General features: G+C 39.4%; 1 protein-coding gene across 1 annotated transcript in view; it reads left to right on the top strand.

The window, feature by feature from the left end:
- HSD17B7 (hydroxysteroid 17-beta dehydrogenase 7) overlaps positions 1 to 22,236 on the top strand; it is a 32,962-nt gene extending 10,726 nt beyond the window's left edge. The window contains exons 5-9 of the mRNA XM_060033349.1: positions 1,479 to 1,673; positions 5,229 to 5,333; positions 6,249 to 6,305; positions 9,723 to 9,821; positions 19,979 to 22,236. Coding sequence (XP_059889332.1) covers positions 1,479 to 1,673; positions 5,229 to 5,333; positions 6,249 to 6,305; positions 9,723 to 9,821; positions 19,979 to 20,080 — 558 coding nt within the window. The 3' untranslated portion in view covers positions 20,081 to 22,236. The remainder of the gene's footprint in view (positions 1 to 1,478; positions 1,674 to 5,228; positions 5,334 to 6,248; positions 6,306 to 9,722; positions 9,822 to 19,978) is intronic.
- Positions 22,237 to 25,240: the final 3,004 nt, after the last annotated feature.

Raw genomic sequence — 25,240 nt, forward strand, 5'->3', positions numbered from 1 at the left:
ATCTCACATCTTCTTTATCCATTTATCAGTTGATGGACATGTAGATTGCTTCCATGTCTTGGGTATTATAAGTAGTACTTCAATGAACATTGGGGTGCATGTATCTTTTTGCAGTATGGTTTTCTCCAGATGCCCAAGAGTGGGATTGCAGGATCATATGGTAGCTCTATTTTTAGTAGAGCTCCTCCATATTGTTCTCCATAGTGGCTGTACCAGTTTACATTCCCATCAGCAGTGTAGGAGGGTTCCCTTTTCTCCACACCCTCCCCAGCATTTATTATTTGTAGTCTGGTATGAGGTGACACCTCATCGTAGTTTTGATTTGCATTTCTCTAATAATTAGCGATGTTGAGCATCTTTTCATGTGCCTCTTGGCCATCTGTATGTCTTCTTTGGAGGAATGTCTATGTAGATCTCCTGCCCATTTTTTGACTGGGTTGTTTGTTTTTTCTGATATTGAGCTGTATGAGCTGTTTGTATATTTTGGAAATTAATCCCTTTTTGGTTGCATCATTTGCAAATATTTTCTCCCGTTCTGTAGGTTGTATTTTTGTTTTGTTTATGGTTTCCTTTGCTGTGCAAAAGCTTTTAAGTTTAATTAGGTCCCATTTGTTTATTTTTGTTTTCATTTTCATTACTCTAGGAGGTGGATCCAAAAAGATATTGCTGCAATTTATGTCAAAGAATGTTCTGCCTATGTTTTCCTCTAGGAGTTTTATACTATCTGGTCTTACATTTAGGTCTTTAATCCACTTTGAGTTTATTTTTGTGTATGGTGTTAGAGAATGTTCTAATTTCATTCTTTTACATGTAGCTGTCCAGTTTTCCCTTCACCACTTATTGAAGAGACTGTCTTTTCTCCATTGTATATTCTTGCCTCCTTTGTCTTAGGTTAATTGACCATAGCTGCGTGGGTTTATTTCTAGGCTTTCTGTCCTGTGGAACCTCTATATCTTCGACGTGCCCTCATCATTATGGCTTTCTGGTTTTGTTTTGAGCACATCCTTTCTGGCATCACATGATGTTTAAGACTCATCTTACGTATTTCCTATCCCAGTCTTAGAATCAGCCATTTTCCTAAGGAGATCTGTTTCCTTTTATTGGAGAATGGTATTAGAAACCAAGGTATGGGTGCTTATTGCTGTTGAGATAGCATTTGCTTCTAGGCTCTCTCAGCTAACAGAGCAAGGATGTATCTATGTGCATACTAACCCATTTATGTATAAATATCTGTAAATATTTTGTATGTAACCATCTGAATCTTTATTAAGCTAATCATGAGTTCACACTGATGTCTCTAACTCTAATCCCTTACCACATAGATCAGTCTAGTCTCTTCTCTTGTGTACCTGTGTCCCACTCTACCAATGACATACCTGTTCAATTCTAGTGTACATTTATATTGGTTTTAAAATTGTTATCTTGTACTCCCTCAGTATATTTTGATACATTTTTTGTTTCTTTTATTCCTCATTCAGATTCGGGAACTGGAATCTCTCCTGTGTCAGAGTGACAGTCCATCTCAGCTCATCTGGACATCATCTCGTAATGCAGTGAAATCTAATTTCAACCTTGAGGACATCCAGCACAGCAAAGGCCAGGAGCCCTACAGCTCTTCCAAATATGCTATTGACCTTCTGAGTGTGGCTTTGAACAGGAACTTCAACCAGCGGGTGAGGCCTGTCTCAGTGATATGGAAATGGCAGGGCAGTGATTTCTGAACTACCACTGATTTCCTAGTAAGATGGCTGGCTTTCTAGTAACTATGGTAGTTTAGAAGATGAAATATTGTTTCTTGAGCAGGATTACTATGAGGACAAGATAAGACATGATGAAGACTGATAGTTGGTGTATAGGAAAGTTTTAGGGCCGAGATAATTAGCTCCTGACCTTTTAGATATATGGGGGTTCACTCACCATTCCATAGCTCTTCAAGAGCTATATTTTATATAACAGAATGATACTACTAACAATGTCAGTAGTTACTGTTAAGCATTTGCTATGTTTTAGGTGCTGTCCTTTTTATCTATGTATGTCATTTAATACCTTTCCCATCATAGTAAGTAGGTCTGAGTATTCCCATTTTCATATGAGGACACGAAAGATTGGAGCCCTTAAGTCATTTACCCAGAAGTCACGCAGCTAGTAAAGGGTAGAGCTCAGAGTTGAGCCCATGGCTAACTTCACAGCTTGGATTTTTCCCACTAAGCCATGCGGCCACCCAGTGTTTATTATATCTGATGTTATAAGACAGTTGGTACTTAGAAAGCCTTCTGGAGAGTGGTGACCTTTGGTGAGGCTGCAGAGCTCTGTCTCTGTGAGGACCCGGGTTTTGAGAGCAGCTGTTGTCAGTCATGCTGGCTCCTTGTGTCCTCTGTGGTCTGGAACTTAGTGCTTCTTTGTGTGTCTCTCTTGCCCAGGTCTAAAATCTTAACTGGAAATCTCTGGTCTTTCCCATGGGCATTTTCCTTTATTTGCTTTGACTGTGTTTTTTGAGTGTGGGACTGGGGAGAAATTTAATTCCACTAATATTTACAAAAGACCATTTTTAGGGTACTGGCTCAGACTCAGAATCGAGGAGGAAGGAAAAATAAAAAGACAGTGCAGAAACTATCTGCCCTTAAGGGACGTTCTTTGATCACACTTTAGGTACAGCAATCTAAGCCTTACATAATGGTCTAGACCTGGTTGATTCTGCAATGGAGACCTTCATCAGGTGGAATTCTCACTTCTGAGAACTGGCTCTTAGAATCAAGCCTCTTAGTGAAGAGGGTGGTATAAAAGTAGAAGCTATGAGCATATTCTCTAGAAATGCATTTGAATCCTTGCTTTGTCACCAGCTTTGTAAACTTGGACAAATTATTTAATCTCCTTGTACTTCAGTTTCCTTATCTGAGAAACAGGGATAATAATAGTGCCTGCCTCATAGATTTGTTGGGAGGCTTGAATGATGGGATTGGTACGAAGCAGTCACAGCCATGCTTTGTGCTCAGAATGTGTGTGTGTGTGCTTGCGTGCGTGTGTGCATGTGTCTGCACACATGTGGGCGTGAATGCGTGGGGGGTGGGAGGGTGTGTGCTTGTGTGCATGCATACACGTGTGAGTGTGCCTATCCACATGCACATGTATGGTGTTTTTGGGTGTGTGCATATGTATATGAATGTGATTGTATATGTGGTATGTGTGCTTGGGTATGGGTGTCTGTGGTCATGTGGTCTGCACCTGTGTGTGCGTGTGCTTATGTGTGTTTGTGTGTTGACTGTTCTTCTTGTTATTATTTGAGCTCAGTGTGTGGGTCCAGTTGTGAGCCTCCTCCTGAGATTTCTTGAGATGTTTAAAAACTTGTCACAACTGCTTGTCCTCTGGAAACTCCCTTTTAGGGGTAAGGTCAGAGTGGATTAGCTTCTCTTTTCATAATAAGCTCTGGGATTTTGCGTGTCTCAATTGTCAAATAAATTTTGGGATTTCATCTTTTACAGAAAAGGGAGATTTAGCTAATGCTGCCACCTCCTAAAATCTGTGTGATTATTTTGCAGCCTGTGATTTTTCTCCTTGGCTTTTATGAATAGAGAAGTAGCTAATAAAGAGCTACCTCCCTTTGAAGCCTTGTCTGACTGGAAATGTTGTTAGGTCTGTACAAGCTACCTGAAAGACTAACCATCCATGAATGGCCCCTCACACAGGCCTTGTGGAAGTACTCAGGGTCGTCACACTCATTCCCTAGGATTAAACGTGTGGGGTGACTGTAGTCTTGGATAAGACGGCCTCCTTGCTTGTTTCTTTTGTTGCTTAATGTCAGAAAGTTGTATGTGTTGGAAGCCCTGGATTTTAGTTCACAGATGTCTTCATTTAGGGCTGAAAAGGCCCTAACTGTTCCTGGCTAGTTCCCAGAATAAGAAATTTTCCTTAGCTATCTTTGGGGCAAAATATTCTTGGGAAGAATTTTTGGTCTCTAAGACTCCTGACTGTTTTCAGAGGACTGTTGGTAAATCAGGGGGACTCTCGGGGGCTGGATTATCCGTGTCAGGCACCTCCAGGCCCTTGCAGCACTGAATAAAGAAGAAGACCTTCCAGCTTTTGATGCTCAGGGTACTTTCTGTCCACTGAACTGACTGTGCTACACTGGCATTTTCTATTTTTGTTTAAAAGAAAAATAATAAGATTAAAAGTAATAAAAATATAAATTAAAATGGTCAACATCAAAATAAGGTAAAATGCAGTGAAAATTAAACCAAATAAACTAGTAAAACAAATCCCAGTGCTCCAAGGATTACTAAAGACCACCCAGGGCCTCTTCTATTACTAATACGTGCCGTATGTTAACTGGGGCTCTCTTTATAGAACAGATCTTTCTAAAATGATGAGTCCTGGGCTAAGAACCTGATTTAGAGATCTTCAGTTGGAGGAGGTCTTTGTGGAACCACACACAGCCCTCATTCCTCTCTGATGCCAGGAGCTCCCAACTCAAGCTGGAGATATGGACCTTATATACCTGCAGGGAAACAGACACAGTTGAGGTTTAGTTGTATTTACTAGATCAGAAACTTCTTGCAGGCAGAGACTTTACTGTGTATGTCTTTTTTTATCTTAACTGCTTATTATTTTTTTAACATCTTTATTGGAGTATAATTGCTTTACAGTGGTGTGTTAGTTTCTGCTTTATAACAAAGTGAATCAGTTATACATATACACATGTTCCCATATCTCTTCCCTCTTGCGTCTCCGTCCCTCCCACCCTCCCTATCCCACCCCTCCAGGCGGTCACAAAGCACCGAGCTGATCTCCCTGTGCTATGCGGCTGCTTCCCACTAGCTAATCTACCTTACGTTTGGTAGTGTATATATGCCCATGCCACTCTCTCGCTTTGTCACAGCTTATTTTGATTGGTCAGCTGATCTTCAATTAAGCTATTAACATGGAAAACTCAGGTAACCAGGTCCTACTTCTCTCGTCCAGCTTCAAGCTTGGTTATTCTTTGTTCTCTAAGTTTCTTGAGAATAGAGACTTTATCTTACTATTTTTTGCATCCTGAGTGCCTCTCAGAGTGAGTTCTCAGTACATGATTCTTAGACTGAAATGGTCTACCCAGCTTCAAGGACAACTTAGAGCATAGATCCTTGATGCCCTGGCTTGCTGGCTCATTTGTGTATCTCCTTTATTAACTAGCACATAGGTGACTCAAAGTGTATTGAATTAAAATTAATTGCTACCCCTCTCTGTGTTCCCAGGGTCTGTATTCCAGTGTAGCGTGCCCAGGTACGGTGTTGACCAATTTGACATATGGAATTATGCCTCCCTTTGTGTGGACGTTGATCATGCCAATCATATGGCTGGTAAGTGATGAATACTTCTTGTCTTAGTTTACTTAAGCTGTTCGAGTTGGAACCAAAAAGTTGTGTTTAAGGGTTGGGAAATAAGAAATTGAATCTAAAGGTGGCAGAATTCCATTTCATTCAAGGGTTTTGACGTTACTTAGTATGTAATCTCTGCTTCATACTACCTGATATTCCGACTGTACCACCATCTGAGTGTCCACTTTTCTTTAAGGGAATGTTTCTTTGGTCATGCACCATAGATCCCAAGAGTTCTATGATTATATAATTTTGGGAAACCTGTGTTCACACATTATTGAGACGTATATTATGTCTCAGTAATATGTTATATACGTCTCAGAGACATATTAATACGTCTTTTGTTACCCAAACGTTATTGACTAGAGACGTTTCAATATTCATAACAAATTATCGGCTACAGGCATTAGTTTCTGCAAAAATCCCCCGGTCAATAACGAGTTAAACGATATCAAACTGGATTTCTCTGAGCTTTTAATGTAGTCAGATGCATTAAAAGTTCCCCAAAAGTGTACGATTGTGCATTATATGATCATAGAATCATGTTTTTGCTTGTTTGTTTTGTATTTTGACCATCTTGCAGGACCAGTGTCCTCCAGCACACATTAGAAAATATTGCTTTTAGGAAATGTCCCTCCTTGTAGAGCTCAGGAAAAAAATATCCCTCCATTATAGCAGGCAGAGAAAAAAGATGAGAAGGAAATATGCCTTCATGTTAAAAGTGGTTGATTGGAGTAATGGAGATTAAGTGATATTTCTTATTTAGATTTCTTTATTTTTTGAAACTTAAAAAATGCTCTATAATAAGAAATGCAGGTTGTCTTTTATTAATATTTAAATGAATAATGCTTTTGTGACTAAACCACCACGAAATGAATATGGTTTTCTTTTTCTTAGTTCCGCTTTTTCGCAAATGCTTTCACGTTGACACCATACAATGGAACAGAAGCACTGGTATGTTACTAGAGTTTTAATATATTGTATTCACTTCACAGATGTAGACTGTAAGTTCACTGGTTTAGAAACAATCTTAACAGAAAAGATAAGAGAACAAGCTCTGAATAATCAAGGTCCTGTTTAGGACTAAGTTCTGAGCATTAGGAGTGAACTTTGAAAGTTTAGTATGTTTCATGGCACTGGATACCATGGTTGTGGGGACAGCACTTCTGTAGAAGCAAAATACATGAGCAGCCGGAGGAGAGCACAGCGTGGAATACTGCAGCGGCAGGCAAAGCAAGACGGTGGCTGGGCAGTCAGTGTGAGATTTCCTGTGGAGAAGGTGTGTTTCATGGGTCAAGAGTAGAGGCAACAAAGTCCACCTCCACTTCCTTATGGGAAGGTTCTCTTTTCTCTGTTAATATTCGAGAATCGAGTTGTTACTTTATTAGAAAACAAGTTCGTTTCCTTAAATCGCACATGTGTGGATTGCATGTGTTTCCTCATCAATGGCAGACATTAGTAATGGATCATAATACTCTGTTCTGCTTACATAAATGATGTCTCTGAGTGTTTTTCAACTCAAGGCCCAACGACATCCACTACTAATGGATCAGAATCATCATACAAGATGAAATTTATTTGTCCTCTGTGCTTTACACCATCTGGTTGAAATTCTATTGTACTAAAGTCAGTTCTGTGTGTGTGTCTCCCTCACTCCATTTAGCTCCCTCAGGACTTTTGCTAGGCATCTTGAAAACCCAAGAGCCTAGCACTGTAGTGCTCATACTTAACAGATTCTTAAATCGTGGCTGAATTGAAATTAAGGCAAACGTTAAGGGAATTGACTTGGCATTCTTCTTTTGGTAAACATTGCAGAAACAAATGCATTGATTGTAGAGACACACAGTAGAAGCTAGTACTTTTAAACTAATTTTAATTATATCTTAAGGTATATGTCAAACTATTTAAGATAATGAATAGTCCTTTAGGGCACTCATTCCGCACATTTATGTCACTGAAAATCAAGTCTAGAGGTCAAGTATGTATTGAGTGTCGGTGGTGTGGAAATAGAAGTCAAAATCTAGTTAGAAGTCAAAATAGTTAGAAGTTACTAAGGAGCTTAGAGTCATGTTTAGAAAAAAAGAATGAATAGAGAAAATAGACAAGAAAGTAAGACATTCTGTCATCTGGTGGCAAGTACTGTAGGGATAATCAGAAAGGAGGATCACAGGGGGGCTGGACTAGTTGGAGGAGGCTTTGCTTGCTGAGTCGGGCTTAATCCGGGCTCTGAAGGATAGGTTGGATTTGGATGAGATGAGCAGCATGACCCCAGTGTCACAGTTTTAAAAGTTTGTTGTGACCCTGCTGTAATTTCCTTCAGTGTGGATGGGTGGGAGGTAATTACCACTTAGTGATGGTTATATATGCTGGTGGATACAAATGAGGGTTTGAGCACACCACGTGTGTAGCAAGAATCTCTTCAATCTTTGGATAAGTTTTATCTCCTTAAATGGTTTGAACCTGAGTGGCCTAAAGCACGGTGGTTAAGAATGTGCTATATATAATTCTATTACTATAGAATTACAGTAATTCTGTTCAAATTCCATTTCTCCAGTTTCTGGCTGTGAACCCTTGGGCACATGTTTTTCACTCATCTAAGCTTTTTACTATTAACTGTAAAATAGGAATTATAGGAGTAAATGAGAGAAGGCTTATTGTAAAGGATTCTGTGTATTTCAGCATTTGAGATTTTAAAGAAGACCATCTTAATGAAAAAAGTATAGTTCTGGCATGTGAACTGACAGATCAGTGGAACAGAATAGAAAGTTGAGAATAGGCCCACAGCATACAGGGATTTGGTATATGATAATGATGGCCTTCCAAAACAATGGGGAAAAGATGGTTTATTCAGAAAATAATAGAATAGGATCTTTTCTTCTTACCTTACTGTCAAATAAAATTCTAGGTAAGTTAAAAGATCCATAAAAATTAAAATATAGTTACTAGAAAAAAATACGGGGGGTGGGGCACTAAGATCCTACAGGCTGCTTGGTGCTGCCAAAAAAAAACAAAAACGGGGAAGTTATAAAATAATTTAAGAGTGTGGAGGCTTAGCTGCGCCCAGTAACCAACCATAAAAGAAAAGACTGAAAATTTTGATTTAATAAAAGTAAAAAAATTTTACATGACTAAAATTCTCACTACACATATACTCGAAAGAGTAACCACAAAGTGGAAGAACACCTGCTACTCATACCATAGATAAAGGGTTACATTTTCTTAATATCTAAGGAGCTTCAACAAATCCAGAAAAACAACCTATTGGAACAATAGGCAAAGGACATGAACAGAGAGTTTTGAAACTGTTTTAATCATATGAAAAGATGCCTAATCTTACTTCTACTAAGAGAAATGCGAATTAAAACTATAATGAAAAACTGTTTTTCAACTCTGATTAGCAAAGATTAGAAAGTTTGATAACGTACTATATTGGCAGTGGTCTAGGGAAATAAGCACTCTTCTACATTGCTGGGGGAGAGTAGACTCATATAGCCTCTATGAAGGACTCTTTGACGAGATCATTCAAAATAATAAACACACATACCCTTAACCCAGCAATTCCATCTTTGATATTTATCTTATAGATGTACTCAAACTTATATGGAATGATGTATTCATCATTCATCACAGTGAGGTTTGTAATAGCAAAAACTGGAAAGAACCTCTAGGTCTAGCAGTTGAAAACTGATTATATAAAGTATAGCACATCCATGAAATGGAATACTGTGCTACTTTAAAAGAGAATAAAATTTTCATATACTGATTTGAAAGTATCTCCAAGGCCTGTTCAAGTGAAAAATGCAAAGTGTGGAGTAGTGTGTATATTTTGCTTCCATTTGCATAAGAGAAATGGATATATATGTTTTTAAGCAAATAGATTTCCTTAGAAGAACATACAAAACAGTAGCATGAGTGTTTGCTTCCAGAGAGGAGAACTGGGTGGCTAGAAAATTGGGGAGGAAGACTTTTTACCACGTACATCTTTTGAAAGTTGTACGTGTGTGTGCTTATCTATTAATAAAATATCACATCAGTGACCCATACTTTACTGTGGCGTGAGCTGAGTATCCACTCTGAATAAGCTCCAGACCACATGCCATGAACTTTAATCTGGGGATTAAGAGAAGAGACAGCTAAAATATGGTTTTTTGCTTTAAATAAAAATTTCACAGGATGCTATTAAGCAGGCTGCCCTACTGTCTTCCTTCGAATTATAGTAGTGGTTCATGAAGGCATCACAGTGAGCTGATGCTGTTCAGGAGGACTTTTAGAATTTGTCTGGGGCTCTGTAAAGTGCCGATTGTACATCCCCTCCAGCCTCACTCACCTTGGGCAGAAGAGAAGAATCACTGACACCCTCTTCTTTTCCAGGTCTGGCTTTTCCACCAAAAGCCCGAGTCTCTCGATCCTCTGGTGAAATATCTGAGTGCCACCACTGGCTTTGGAAGCAATTACGTAACGTCCAAAAAGGTAAATGTTTCCTTTGTTTCACTGAAGAGGTTGCTGCTGGGTTCCTGACCAGCCCTACCAGCTGCCCAGCTTCTCTCTCCTGGGCCTCCTGTCTCCGCTCGCTGGCATCATGTGGGCCTGTTTTCATTTCTTTCTGCTCTCTCCTGCCTCTCAGCCATGGCACACCTTCTCTCCACCTAAACTGCTCTTACCCTTCTTTCTATTGATTCATTTCTACTGTTTATCTTTAAGATCACAGCTTTCACATGACCTTTTACATCAGGTCAGATGCTTTCATGCTAGGCTTTTTTGACCTCTTATGCCAGTTCTGTGTAGTATTCATTCAGTAGCGGGCCACCTTGTCCAAGGATAAGCTCCATGAGGAGGGGGGGATTGCACCCCCTTTCCTAGCATGTTCCCTTGCACATGGCAGGTGCTCAAGAAATGTGTCACAAGTTGGATGAAATATAAAGCATCTTTCTGAGTGAAGTTAGCTTCCCTTTGAGTGTTCAGTTCCACTTATGACAACTGTTAGCTTTAATAGACTGGTGTTTTGAGGAGGAACGGGATGGAGTTTGGAAAAAAAATGAATGCTGTGTTTTGTAGACTCTGTGTAACCTAAAATGAAATTAAACATAGTTACAGGAGACTTCCCTGGTGGCCCAGTGGTTAAGACTCAGCACTCCCAATGCAGGGGGGCCGGGGTTCGATCCCTGGTCAGGGAACTAGGTCTTGCATGCCACAACTAAAAATGATCCCGTATGCTGCACCTAAAGATCCCACACGCGGCAACGAAGATCCTGTCTGCTGCAACCAAGATGCGGCACAGCCAGATAAATAATAAAAATAAACCTAGTTACATATTAGAAAAATGAAAAAAGTTTTATTTTGACCCTGTAAGGGATTAATTTTGTTGTTTTTTTTTTTTTTTTTGGCTGCATTGGGTCTTCGTTGCTGCACGTGGGCTTTCTCTAGTTGCGGCGAGCGGGGTCTACTCTTCCTTGCAGTGCACGGGCTTCTCATTGCAGTGGCTTCTCTTGTTGCAGAGCACGGGCTCCAGGTGCGCGGGCCTCAGTAGCTGTGGCTCACGGGCTCTAGAGCACAGGCTCAGTAGTTGTGGCGCACGGGCTTAGTTGCTTTGAGACATGTGGGATCTTCCTGGACCAGGGCTCGAATCCGTGTCCCTCGCATTGGTAGGTGGATTGGTAAGCGGATTCTTAACCACTGCGCCACCAGTGAAGTCCTAATTTTGTTGTATTTTTGTCATGAGTAAGGTTTACTTTAGCTTCCCATTTTTCACTGCCTATCTTATTGTGAGGAGGAATCGGCATAAAATAAAATTAGATTGAAGCAAATAAGTTAGCTAAGTCAGAGTCAAAATTGTCAGTGATCTTGTCTATGTCAGTAGCTTGAGGTCTAAGGGGAACCAGGCTCTCTGCTTCCCGTGGTATATGTTTACTGAAAATGAACCTATGAACCTCCAGTGTTTCCCAAATACCTTTTGTGGGATAGTTCCTTGAGAAGATTTGCAGAAAGCAGTTTGTCAGCCAAGTAAATTTGAGAAATGCTTCATATTATATGTCCCTCTTTCAGAGACATGCACAATGCACATTAGCCCAGTAAAGGCTTTGAGAGGTTGATACAGTTAAGAAATATGCGTGACGTGTTTCATCCTGCTGCTTGCAAGCTATTCTTGACTATACAACTTTTTCTTTTCTCTTTAAATTTTACATAATGCTTAACATCATCCCAAAGAACACACTTTGGGAACTCTATTGTAAACTAATGAGCTTACTTTTAGGCCCTCAGAATTTGTTTGGACTTACTATCTATTGATCTTGAAGGAATAATTGGTTTACCAAGGGGAGAAAATGTTTAATTCTATAAACCAAAGTATTTTATTAGCATTTCATAGAAATGCATTGCAGAATGTTTTTTTTTTTTAAACACCTTTATTGGGGTATAACTGCTTTACAATGGTGTGTTAGTTTCTGCTTTATAACGAAGTGAATCACTTATACATATACATATGTTCCCATATCTCTTCCCTCTTGCATCTCCCTCCCTCCCACCCTCCCTATCCTACCCCTCCAGGCGGTCACAAAGCACTGAGCCGATATCCCTGTGACATAGGGCTGCTTCCTACTAGCTATCTATATTACGTTTGTTAGTGTATATATGTCCATGCCTCTCTCATGTCCTGTCACAGCTCACCCTTCCCCCTCCCCATATCCTCAAGTCCGTTCTCCAGTAGGTCTGTGTCTTTATTCCTGTCTTACCCCTAGGTTCTTCATGACATTTTTTTTCCTTAAATTCCATATATATGTGTTAGCATATGGTATTTGTCTTTCTCTTTCTGACTTACTTCACTCTGTATGAGAGACTCTAGGTCTATCCACCTCATTACAAATAGCTCAATTTCATTTCTTTTTATGGCTGAGTAATATTCCATTGTATATATGTGCCACATCTTCTTTATCCATTCATCCGATGATGGGCACTTAGGTTGTTTCCATCTCCGGGCTATTGTAAATAGAGCTGCAATGAACATTTTGGTAAATGACTCTTTTTGAATTTTGGTTTTCTCAGGGTAAATGCCCAGTAGTGGGATTGCTGGGTCATATGGTAGTTCTATTTGTAGTTTTTTAAGGAACCTCCATACTGTTCTCCATAGTGGCTGAACCAATTCACATTCCCACCAGCAGTGCAAGAGGGTTCCCTTTTCTCCACACCCTCTCCAGCATTTATTGTTTCTAGACTTTTTGATGATGGCCATTCTGACTGGTGTGAGATGATATCTTATTGTAGTTTTGATTTGCATTTCTCTAATGATTAATGATATTGAGCATTCTTTCATGTGTTTGTTGGCAGTCTGTATATCTTCTTTGGAGAAATGTCTATTTAGGTCTTCTGCCCATTTTTGGATGGGGTTGTTTGTTTTTTTGTTATTGAACTGCATGAGCTGCTTGTAAATTTTGGAAATTAATCCTTTATCAGTTGCTTCATTTGCAAATATTTTCTCCCATTCTGAGGGTTGTCTTTTGGTCTTGTTTATGGTTTCCTTTGCTGTGCAAAAGCTTTGAAGTTCCATTAGGTCCCATTTGTTTATTTTTGTTTTTATTTCCATTTCTCTAGGAGGTGGGTCAAAAAGAATCTTGCTGTGAGTTATGTCATAGAGTGTTCTGCCTATGTTTTCCTCTAAGAGTTTGATAGTTTCTGGCCTTACATTTAGCTCTTTAATCCATTTTGAGCTTATTTTTGTGTATGGTGTTAGGGAGTGATCTAATCTCATACTTTTACATGTACCTGTCCAGTTTTCCCAGCACCACTTATTGAAGAGGCTGTCCTTTCTCCACTGTACATTCCTGCCACCTTTATCAAAGATAAGGTGTCCATATGTGCGTGGGTTTATCTCTGGGCTTTCTATCTTGTTCCATTGATCTTTCTGTTTTTTGTGCCAGTACCATACTGTCTTGATTACTGTAGCTTTGGAGTATAGTCTGAGGTCAGGGAGCCTGATTCCTCCAGCTCCGTTTTTTGTTCTCAAGATTGCTTTGGCTATTCGGGGTCTTTTGTATTTCCATACAAATTGCAAAATTTTTTGTTCTACTTCTGTGAAAAATGCCAGTGGTAGTTTGATAGGGATTGCATTGAATCTATAGATTGCTTTGGGTAGTAGAGTCATTTTCAAAATGTTGATTCTTCTAATCCAAGAACATGGTATATTTCTCCATCTATTTGTATCATCTTTAATTTCTTTCATCAGTGTGTTATAATTTTCTGCATACAGGTCTTTTGTCTCCTTAGCTAGGTTTATTCCTAGATATTTTATTCTTTTTGTTGCAATGGTAAATGGGAGTGTTTTCTTGATTTCACTTGCAGATTTTTCATCATTAGTATATAGGAATGCCAGAGATTTCTGTGCATTAATTTTGTCTCCTGCAACTTTACCAAATTCATTGATTAGCTCTAGTAGTTTTCTGGTAGCATCTTTACGATTCTCTATGTATAGTATCATGTCATCTGCAAACAGTGACAGCTTTACTTCTTCTCTTCCAATTTGGATTCCTTTTATTTCCTTTTCTTCTCTGATTGCTGTGGCTAAAACTTCCAAAACTATGTTGAATAAGAGTGGTGAGAGTGGGCAACCTTGTCTTGTTCCTGATCTTAGTGGAAATGCTTTCAGTTTTTCACCATTGAGGATGATGTTGGCTGTGGGCTTGTCATATATGGCCTTTATTATGTTGAGGAAAGTTCCCTCTATGCCTACTTTCTGCAGGGCTTTTATCATAAATGGGTGTTGAATTTTGTCAAAAGCTTTCTCTGCATCTATTGAGATGATCATATGGTTTTTCTCCTTCAATTTGTTAATATGGTTTATCACATTGATAGATTTGCGTATACTGAAGAATCCTTGAATTGCTGGAATAAACCCCACTTGATCATGGTGTATGATCCTTTTAATGTGCTGTTGGATTCTGTTTGCTAGTATTTTGTTGAGGATTTTTGCATCTATGTTCATCAGAGATATTGGCCTGTAGTTTTCTTTCTTTGTGACATCCTTGTCTGGTTTTGGTATCAAGGTGATGGTGGCCTCTTAGAAGGAATTTGGGAGTGTTCCTCCCTCTGCTATATTTTGGAAGAGTTTGAGAAGGATGGGTGTTAGCTCTTCTCTAAATGTTTGATAGAATTCCCCTGTGAAGCTACCTGGTCCTGGGCTTTTGTTTGTTGGAAGATTTTTAATCACAGATTCAATTTCAGTGCTTGTGATTGGTCTGTTCATAATTTCTATTTCTTCCTGATTCAGTCTTGGCAGGTTGTGCATTTCTAAGAATTTGTCCATTTCTTCCAGATTGTCCATTTTATTGGCATAGAGTTGCTTGTAGTAATCTCTCATGATCTTTTTTATTTCTGCAGTGTCAGTTGTTACTTCTCCTTTTTCATTTCTAATTCTATTCATTTGAGTCTTCTCCCTTTTTTTCTTGATGAGTCTGGCTAATGGTTTATCTATTTTGTTTATCTTCTCAAAGAACCATCTTTTAGTTTTACTGATCTTTGCTATTGTTTCCTTCATTTCTTTTCCATTTATTTCTGATATGATTTTTATGATTTCTTTCCTTCTGCTAACTTTGGGGGTTTTTTGTTCTTCTTTCTCTAATTGCTTGAGGTGCAAGGTTAGGTTGTTTATTCGAGATGTTTCCTGCTTCTTAAGATGGGCTTGTATTGCTATAAACTTCCCCCTTAAAACTGCTTTTGCTGCATCCCATAGATTTTGTGTCATTGTGTCTCCATTGTCATTTGTTTCTAGGTATTTTTTTATTTCTTCTTTGATTTCTTCAGTGATCACTTCGTTATTAATTAGTGTATTGTTTAGCCTCCATGTGTTTGTATTTTTTACAGATTTTTTCCTGTAATTGATATCTAGTCTCATGGTGTTGTGGTCGGAAAAGATACTTGATACAATTTCAATTTTCTTAAATTTACCAAGGCTTGATTTGTGACCCAAGATATGATCTATCCTGGAGAATGTTCCATGAGCACTTGAGAAAAATGTGTATTCTGTTGTTTTTGGATGGACTGTCCTATAAATATCAATTAAGTCCATCTTGTTTAATGTATCATTTAAAGCTTGTGTTTCCTTATTTATTTTCATTTTGGATGATCTGTCCATGGGTGAAAGTGGGGTGCTAAAGTCCCCTACTATGAATGTGTTACTGTCGATTCCCCCTTTTATGGCTGTTAGTTTTTGCCTTATGTATTGAGGTGCTCCTGTGTTGGGTGCATAAATATTTACAATTGTTATATCTTCTTCTTGGATCGATCCCTTGATCATTATGTAGTGTCCTTGTCTCTTTTAATAGTCCTTATTTTAAAGTCTATTTTGTCTGATATGAGAATTGCTACTCCAGCTTTCTTTTGGTTTCCATTTGCCTGGAATATCTTTTTCCATCCCCTTCCTTTCAGTCTGTATGTGTCTCTAGGTCTGAAGTGGGTCTCTTGTAGACAGCATATGTATGGGTCTTGCTTTTGTATCCATTCAGCCAATATGTGTCTTTTGGTGGGAGTATTTAGTCCATTTACATTTAAGGTAATTATCGATATGTATGTTCCTATTCCCATTTTCTAAATTGTTTTGGGTTCATTATTATAGGTCTTTTCCTTCTCTTGTGTTTCTTGCCTACAGAAGTTCCTTTAGCATTTGTTGTAAAGCTGGTTTGGTGGTGCTGAACTCTCTCAGCTTTTGCTTGTCTGTAAAGGTTTTAATTTCTCCATCAAATCTGAATGAGATCCTTGCTGGGTAGAGTAGTCTTGGTTGCAGGTTTTTCTCCTTCATCACTTTCAGTATGTCCTGCCACTCCCTTTTGGCTTGTAGGGTTTCTGCTGAGAGATCAGCTGTTAACCTTATGGGGATTCCCTTGTGTGTTATTTGTTGTTTTTCCCTTGCTGCTTTTAATATGCTTTCTTTGTATTTAATTTTTGACAGTTTGATTAATATGTGTCTTGGTGTATTTCTCCTTGGATTTACCCTGTATGGGACTCTCTGTGCTTCCTGGACTTGATTAACTATTTCCTTTCCCATATTAGGGAAGTTTTCAAGTATAATCTCTTCAAATATTTTCTCAGTCCCTTTCTTTTTCTCTTCTTCTTCTGGAACCCCTATAATTCGAATGTTGGTGCGTTTAATGTTGTCCCAGAGGTCTCTGAGACTGTCCTCAGTTCTTTTCATTCTTTTTTCTTTATTCTGCTCTGCAGTAGTTATTTCCACTATTTTATCTTCCAGGTCACTTATCCGTTCCTCTGCCTCAGTTATTCTGCTATTGATCCCATCTAGAGTACTTTTAATTTCATTTACTGTGTTGTTCATCATTGCTTGTTTCATCTTTAGTTCTTCTAGGTCCTTGTTAACTGATTCTTGCATTTTGTCCATTCTATTGTCCATTCTATCTCCAAGATTTCGGATCATCCTTACTATCATTATTCTGAATTCTTTTTCAGGTAAGCTGCCTATTTCCTCTTCATTTGTTAGGTCTGGTGCATTTTTATCTTGCTCCTTTATCTGCTGTGTGTTTTTCTGTCTTCTCATTTTGCTTATCTTACTGTGTTTGGGGTCTCCTTTTTGCAGGCTGCAGGTTCGTAGTTCCCGTTGCTTTTGATGTCTGTCTCCAGTGGCTGAGGTTGGTTCAGTGGGTTGTGTAGGCTTCCTGGTGGAGGGGACTAGTGCCTGTGTTGTGGTGGATGAGGCTGGATCTTGTCTCTCTAGTGGGCAGGTCCACGTCTGGTGGTGTGTTTTTGGGTGTCTGTGGCCTTCTTATGGTTTTAGGCAGCCTCTCTGCTAATGGGTGGGGTTGTGTTCCTGTTTTGCTAGTTGTTTGGCATAGGTTGTCCAGCACTGTAGCTTGCTGGTTGTTGAGTGAAGCTGGGTGCTGGTGTTAAGATGGAGGTCTCTGGGAGATTTTCGCTGTTTGACATCATGTGGAGCTGGGAGGTCTCTTGTTGACCAGTGTCCTGAAGTTGGCTCTCCCACCTCAGAGGCAGAGCCCTGACTCCTGGCTGGAGCACCAAGAGCCTTTCATCCACACGGCTCAGAATAAAAGGGAGAAAAAGTAGAGAGAATTAGTAGAAGTATGAAGAAATAAAGAAAGAAAGGAGGGAAGGAAGGAAGGAAGGAAAGAAAGAAGGTAAAGTATAATAAAGTTATTAAAATTAAAATTAATTATTAAGAAAAAAATTAAAAAACCAAGGACGGATGGAACCCTAGGACAAATGGTGGAAGCAAAGCTATACAGACAAGATCTCACACAGAAGCATACACATACACATTCACAAAAAGAGGAAAAGGGGAAAAAATCATAGATCTTGCTCTCAAAGCCCACCTCCTCAAGTTGGGATGATTCGTTGTCTATTCATGTATTCCGAAGATGCAGGGTACATCAAGTTGATTGTGTAGCTTTAATCCGCTGCTTCTGAGGCTGCTGGGAGAGATTTCCCTTTCTCTTCTTTGTTCTCACAGCTCACAGGGGCTCAGCTTTGCATTTGGCCCTGCCTCTGCATGTAGGTCTCTAGAGGGTGTCTGTTATTTGCTCAGACAGGACAGGGGTTAAAGGAGCCGCTGATTCGGGGGCTCTGGCGCACTCAGGCCGGGGGGAGGGAGGGGCACTGTGTGCAGGGCGGGCCTGCGGCGGCAGAGGCCGGCATGACGTTGCACCAGCCTGAGGCCCGCCGTGCGTTCTCCCGGGGGAGTTGTCCCTGGATCCTGGGAACCTGGCAGTGGCGGGCTGCACAGGCTCCCCGGAAGAGGGGTGTGGATAGTGACCTGTGCTCGCACACAGGCCACTTGGTGGCGGCAGCAGCAGCCTTAGCATCTCCCCCCTGTCCCTGGGGTCCGTGCTTTTAGCCGCGGCTCGCGCCCGTCTCTGGGGATCGTGCTTTTAGCCACGGTTCGTGCCCGTCTCTGTAGTTCCTTTAAGCAGCGCTCTTAAACCCCTCTCCTCGCGCACTAGGAAACAAAGAGGGAAGTAAAAGTCTCTTGCCTCTTCGGCAGGTGCAGACTTTTCCCCGGACTCTCTCCCGGCTAGCCGTGGTACACTAACCCCTTCAGGCTATGTTCAAGCCGCCACCCCCAGTCCTCTCCCTGTGCTCCGACCGAAGCCCGAGCCTCAGCTGCCAGCCCCGCCCCCCCGGAGGGTGAGCAGACAAGCCTCTTGGGCTGGTGAGTGCCGGTCGGCACCGATCCTCTGTGCGGGAATCTCCCCGCTTTGCCCTCTGCACCCGTTGCTGTGCACTCCTCTGTGGCTCCGAAGCTCCCCCCTCCGCCTCCCGCAGTCTCTGCCCGCGAAGGGGCTTCCTAGTGTGTGGAAACCTTTCCTTCACAGCTCCCTCCCACTGGTGCAGGTGTCGTCCCTATTCTTTTGTCTCTGTTTTTTCTTTTGCCCTACCCAGGTACGTGGGGAGTTTCTTGCCTTTTGGGAGGTCTGAGGTCTTCTGCCAGCATTCAGTAGGTGTTCTGTAGGAGTTGTTCCACGTGTAGTTGTATTTCTGGTGTATCTGTGGGGAGGAAGGTGATCTGCACGTCTTACTCTTCTGCCATTTTCCCAGCACTGCAGAATATGTTTTAACCTTTGATTAATTTTGGGAAGTCAGCTCTCTGTTCTGTTTAAAGGTTGGGTTGAACTAAAGAGAGCTATAATGTCTTTTCCAGTTACAACATGAAAAAACACTAATATGATTGAACGAATAGAAATATTTTTTCCAAAATGTTATAAAGTTTTCTTTCATTTTTTAGCCTTTTAGCTTCATGAAGAAAGAGGCTTTTTTTAAGTTTAGGCTCTGTGTTGACTTGGAAAGAGATAACAAACACTTTATAGGGGCTGAAAGTTTGCTTTTACGTACAGTGTGTAAGTTAAATTAGATTTTCTACATAAAAGAGAAGAGTGTAAAATAATAGTGGATTAAACAAGATAAAAGCTTAGGTTTCTTGCATGTAAAGCAGTTTGGAGAGGCAACCTTAGCCTGGCCTGGCAGCTCTGCAAATTGTCAGGTGCCCAGGTTCCTTCAGTCATCCCTGAGGTGTGGCCCTCATCCTTATAGCTCAGGGGAGCCGCATGGAAGAAGGGAGAAAGAAAGGGGTGCCTCATTCCTTTTAAAGAGAGTCCTGGATAGGTACCATACAACACTTACATCTCATTGGCCAGAACATGGTCACCTGGTACCACTAACTTCAGTGTAGGCTGGAAATGTAGTCTTTCATCTGCAGGGCAGTGAGCTCAGCTAAGATCAGGGCTCTTTTTACTAAAGAATGTGGATATTAGGAAGTAAGTAGCAGTTGGAATTAAAAAAAAAATTCTTGATTTTCCTCTCTTGGCCTTTTTTATATCACAGATGTTTGGTGTCTTCTGTTACTAGGTACACAGCAGTTAGGGGAGACAGCAAAGCTCAGATCTTTCAGTCTTGCTATTTAAGGGAAGCATCAGTAGGCTTGGTGAGTGTTGGAGTTTGGATGGAGAGTTAATGTGTCCTCAGGATTCCTAACATTCCCCACATGGCTGCCACCACAGCCCATTCCAACTGGCCCTATTTTGGGTTCTCTTACCTGTGTTATTTAAATGGCTCCCTTTTATTCAAATACTATTCATTTCATTTTTCCTTCGTAGTCATCCCCATCTTTGTTTCTTTTCCAGATAGACCTAGATGAAGACACTGCTGAAAAATTTTACCAAAACTTACTGGAACTGGAAAAGGATATTAGGGTCACCATTCAAAAAAGCAAAAACCAGAGCTGAAAATGGTGCTCTCTGAGCACCATTTTCATGCCTTCTGTGGATTCTGGAGCACCTGGGTTTCTGAGTTGGATGGTGTGCATTTGTGGTAAACTGTGAGTTCTGATTTTCTCCTTGTTTCAGAATTACCTCTATGACTGTGTGTGTGTTTGTGCATGTGAGAAAAAGATTGATAAAATATAATATATTCTTAGGAATGGTGTTATATCAAAATTGTCCTAAGTGTCCATCATTGGATGAATGGATAAAGAATATGTGGCACATATATACAATGGAATATTACTCAGCCATAAAAAGAAACGAAATTGAGCTGTTTGTAATGAGGTGGATGGACCTAGAGTCTGTCATACAGAGTGAAGTAAGTCAGAAAGAGAAAGACAAATACCATATGCTAACACATATATATGGAATTTAAGAAAAAAAAATGTCATGAAGAACCTAGGGGTAAGACGGGAATAAAGACACAGATCTACTAGAGAATGGACTTGAGGGTATGGGGAGGGGGAAGGGTAAGCTGTGACAAAGCAAGAGAGTGGCATGAACATACATACACTACCAAACGTAAAATAGGTAGTGGGAAGCAGCCGCATAGCACAGGGAGATCAGCTCAGTGCTTTGTGACCACCTAGAGGGGTGGGACGGAGGGAGACGCAAGAGGGAAGAGATATGGGAACATGTGTATATGTATAACTGATTCACTTTTTTATAAAGCAGAAACTAACACACCACTGTAAAGCAATTATACTCCTATAAAGATGTAAAAAAAAAAAAATTGTGCTAGTCACAATTTGTTTATTCTGTTAACTGCAGCCCAAGCTACACTTCATGGGATGAGGTGTAGACTTGAATAATTATGACACAGACACACACTGGTTCTCCTTTTCACCTGCCCCAGCAGGAGGAAATACTGCCCATTCTCTGAGTGGCCATCTTAGCCTTGTTCCTTTCGAGTAGTTTTCCTAGGTCTTGTACCTTATTTCTTCTTCCACATGCTGCTTTTACCAATCCTAATACAGATGCCCATGTAATTAATCATAGTAACAAAGTATATGTATTTGGGCCACTCGAATTATTTTTTTCTTATTTTAAAAATGTCTTTTATTGAGATTGATTTAGTCCATGTTAATAGTGGGCCTGACCTTTAACACAATTTGCAAATTTGTTTATTACTTACCCACTCGTTTTCATGACATTTTAGTGGATGTAATCTTGCAGCAAAAATGATTTATTCAGATTGTTTCAATGAAATTTTCCAATTGAATAATTACTGGTGGAATGTCTCCTGGTATCAGTAGTGGTCGAAAGTGGTTAGGACTTAGTTTGCATGACATGAAGACAAAATGCTAAGATGCTTAGATGTTTCAACCAACACCTGTAATATAACAGTTACAGTTTGAATGAGTTAATGTGAAAAATTATATGTAAATATAATTTCTTTACATTTTAAAGTATGGATTTTTGATTATACTTTAAGTTTGTTGCTAAAGATATTTTTAATAACAATAAACATGTGAAAATGAGGGCTGAACACTGTCTTCAAGAAAGAAGGGTAAAGTTGGAGAGCTGAAAGCAGAGCTGGTTTTTGATCTTCTGTTCACTCGCTGTTAATTGGGAAAAAGGACTTTGTTATGGATCTCAAACTCTTCATCTGTGAAGGAATTATCTTTCTGCTTCCTCTGTTCATGGGTATGAAGTGAGCATTAAATGCAATAATATGTGAATGAATAAAGAGCATTTTTTGAGAATGATGACTACAAAGTTTTTATTAGAGATTAATAAGCCAGAGTGTCATAGCTGAAATATTACTGTGTAAGGCACTGTGTGACCACGTCCCACCTAACTGAGAGTTGGTTCTGTTTCCCGAATGTTTTGTTTTAAATTGAAGTACAGTTGACTTACAGTGTTTCAGATGTACAGCAAAGTAATTCAGTTATTTATATACATGTATATTTCAGATTCTATTCCATTATAGGTATTACAAGATATTGAATATAGTTCCCTGTGCCATACAGTAGTTCCTTGTTTATTTTACACACAGTAGCATGTATCTGTTAATCCCAAACTCCTAATTTATCTCCCCCAGCCCTGCTATCCCCTTTGGTAACCATAAGCTTGTTTTCTTTGTGAGCCTATTTGTTTTATAAATAAGTTCATTTGTATCATATTTTTAGAATCCATGTATAAGTGATATCGTGTGATATTTGTCTTTCTGTCTGACTTACTTCACTTAGTATGATAATCCCTGGGTCCATCCATGTTGGTGCAAATGGCATTATTTCATTCTTTTTTATGGCTGAGTAGTATTCCATTGTATATTGTATGTGTGTGTGTGTGTCTGTGTATCATGTATTCTTTATCCATTCATCTGTCTATGGACCTTTAGGTGGCTTCCATGTCTTGGCTATTGTGAATAGTGCTGCTATGAACATAGGGGTGCTTGTATCTTTTCCAGCCGGAGTTTTCATCTTTTCCAGATATATACCCAGAAGTGGGATTGCTGGATCATATGGTAACTGTTTTTACATTTTTAAGGAACCTCCAGACTGTTCTCCATAGTGGCTCTACCAATTTACATTCCAACCTACAGCATAGGAGGGTTCCCTTTTCTCCACACCCTCTCCAGCATTTACTATTTGTAGACCTTTTTTTTTAATTTGCTTTGGCTGTGTTGGGTCTTCATTGCTGTGTGTGCAGGCTTTCTCTAGTTGCAGTGAGCGGGAGCTACTCTTTGTTGCGGTGCATGGGCTGCTCACTGCGGTGGCTCCTCTTGTTGCAGAGCACGGGCTCCAGTAGTTGTGGCATGCAGGCTCAGTAGTTGTGGCGCATGGGCTTAGTTTCTCCACAGCATGTGGGATCTTCCCAGACTAGGGATCAAACCCATGTCACCTGCGTTAGCAGGTGGATTCTTAACCACTGTGCCACCAGGGAAGTCCCTATTTGTAGACTTTTTGATGATGACCATTCTGACCGGTGTGAGGTGATACCTATTATAGTTTTGATGTGCATTTCTCTAATAATTAGCAATGTTGAGCATCTTTTCATGTGCTTTTTGGCCATGTGTATGTCTTCTGTGAAGAAATGTCTATTTAGGTCTTCTGTTCATTTTTTTTGATTGGGGTATTTGGTTTTGTTTCAACATTGAGTGGTATAAGCTATTTGTATATTTTAGAAATTAACCCCTTGTCAATCACATCATTTGTAAATATTTTCTCCCATTCTGTAGGTTGTCTTTTCATTTTATTGATGGTTCCCTTTGCTTTTAAGCTTTTAAGTTTAATTAGGTCCCGTTTGTTTATTTTTGCTTTTATTTCTTTCTCTTACTTTATGAGATGGATACAAAAAAGAATTGCTGCAATTTATGTGTTCTGCCTATATTTTCCTCTAGGAGTTTTATAGTATCCACTCTTAGGCATTTAATCCATTTTGAGTTTTGTTTTGTTTTTTTTTTTGTATAGGGTATTACAGAATGTTGTAATTTCATTATTTTACATGTAGCTGTCCAGTTTTCCCAGCACCACTTATTGAAGAGACTGTCTTTTCTCCATTGTATATCCTTGTCTCCTTTGTCATAGATTAATTGACCATAGCTGCATGGGTTTATTTCTGGGCTTTCTATCCTCTTCCTTGATCTATGTGTCTGTTTTTGTGTCAGTACCATATTGTTTTGATGACTATAGCTTTGTAGTATAGTCTGTAGTCAATGAGCCTGATTCCTCCAGCTCCGTTTTTCTTTCTCAAGATTCCTTTGGCATTTCAGGGTTTTATGTTTCTACACAAATTTAAAATTTTTTTGTTTTAGTTCTGTGAAAAATACCATTGGTAATTTGCTAGGGATTGTATTGAATCTGTAGACTGCCTTGGGAAGTATGGTCATTTTTACAATATTGATTCTTCCAATACAAGAACACATTATATCTTTCCGTTTGTGTCATTCTCAATTTCTTTCATCAGCATATTATAGTTTTTGGAGTACAGGACTTTTGCCTCCTTAGGTAGGTTTATTCCTAGGTATTTTATTCTTTTTCATGCAATAGTAAATGGGATTGTTTCCTTAATTACTCTTTCTGATATTTCATTGTTAGTGTATAGAAATGCAACAGATTTCTGTGTATTAATTCTGTATCCTGTAATTTTACCGAATTCATTGATGAACTCTGGTAGTTTTCTGGTAGCATCTTTAGGATTTTCTGTATATAGTATCATGTCATCTGCAAACAGAGACAGTTTTACTTCTTCCTTTCCAATTTGGATTCCTTTTATTCCTTTTTCTTCTCTGATATGGCTAGGACTTCCAAAACTTTTGAATAAAAGTGGCAAGAGTGGGCATCATTGTCTTATTCCTGATCTTAAAGGGAATGTGTTTAGCTCTTCACAGTTGAGTATGTTAGCTGTGGGTTTGTCATATATGTCCTTTATTATTTTAAGGTATATTCCCTCTATGCCCACTTCCTGGAGAGTTTTTATCATAAAAGGATGGTGAATTTTATCAAAAGCTTTTTCTGTGTCTATTGAGATTAACAAATTGAAGGATAAAAACCACATGATAATGTGGTATATCAGGTTGATTGACTTGCAGATATTGAAAAATCCTTGCATCCTGGGGATAAATCCCACCTGATCATGGTGTATGATCCTTTTAATGTATCGTTGGATTCAGTTTGCTTATATTTTGTTGAGGATTTTTGCATCTATATTCATCACTGATATTGGCCTGTAATTTTCTTTGTGGCATCTTTGGTTTTGGTATCAGGGTGATGGTGGCCTCAGAGAATGAGTTTGAAAGTGTTTCTTCCTCTGCAGTTTTTTTTAGAATAGTTTCAGAAGGACAGGTGGTACCTCTTCTCTAAATGATTGGTAGAATTCACCTATGAAGGTATCTGGTCCTGGACTTTTGTTTGTTAGGAGTTTAATTACTGATTCAATTTCATTACTGGTAATTGGTCTGTTCATATTTTCTATTTCTTCCTAGTTCAGTCTTGGGAGATTGTACATTTCTAAGAATTTTTCCATTTCTTCTAGGTTATCCATTTTATTGGCATATAATTGCTTGAAGTAGTCTCTTATGGCCATTTGTAACTTCTTTTTCATTTCTGATTTTGTTGATTTTGGCCCTCTTTTTTTTTTCCTGTTGAGTCTGGATAAAGGTTTATCAATTTTGTTTCT

The sequence above is a fragment of the Delphinus delphis genome, chromosome 1 (assembly GCF_949987515.2).
Source record: "Delphinus delphis chromosome 1, mDelDel1.2, whole genome shotgun sequence".
NCBI lineage: Eukaryota > Metazoa > Chordata > Mammalia > Artiodactyla > Delphinidae > Delphinus > Delphinus delphis.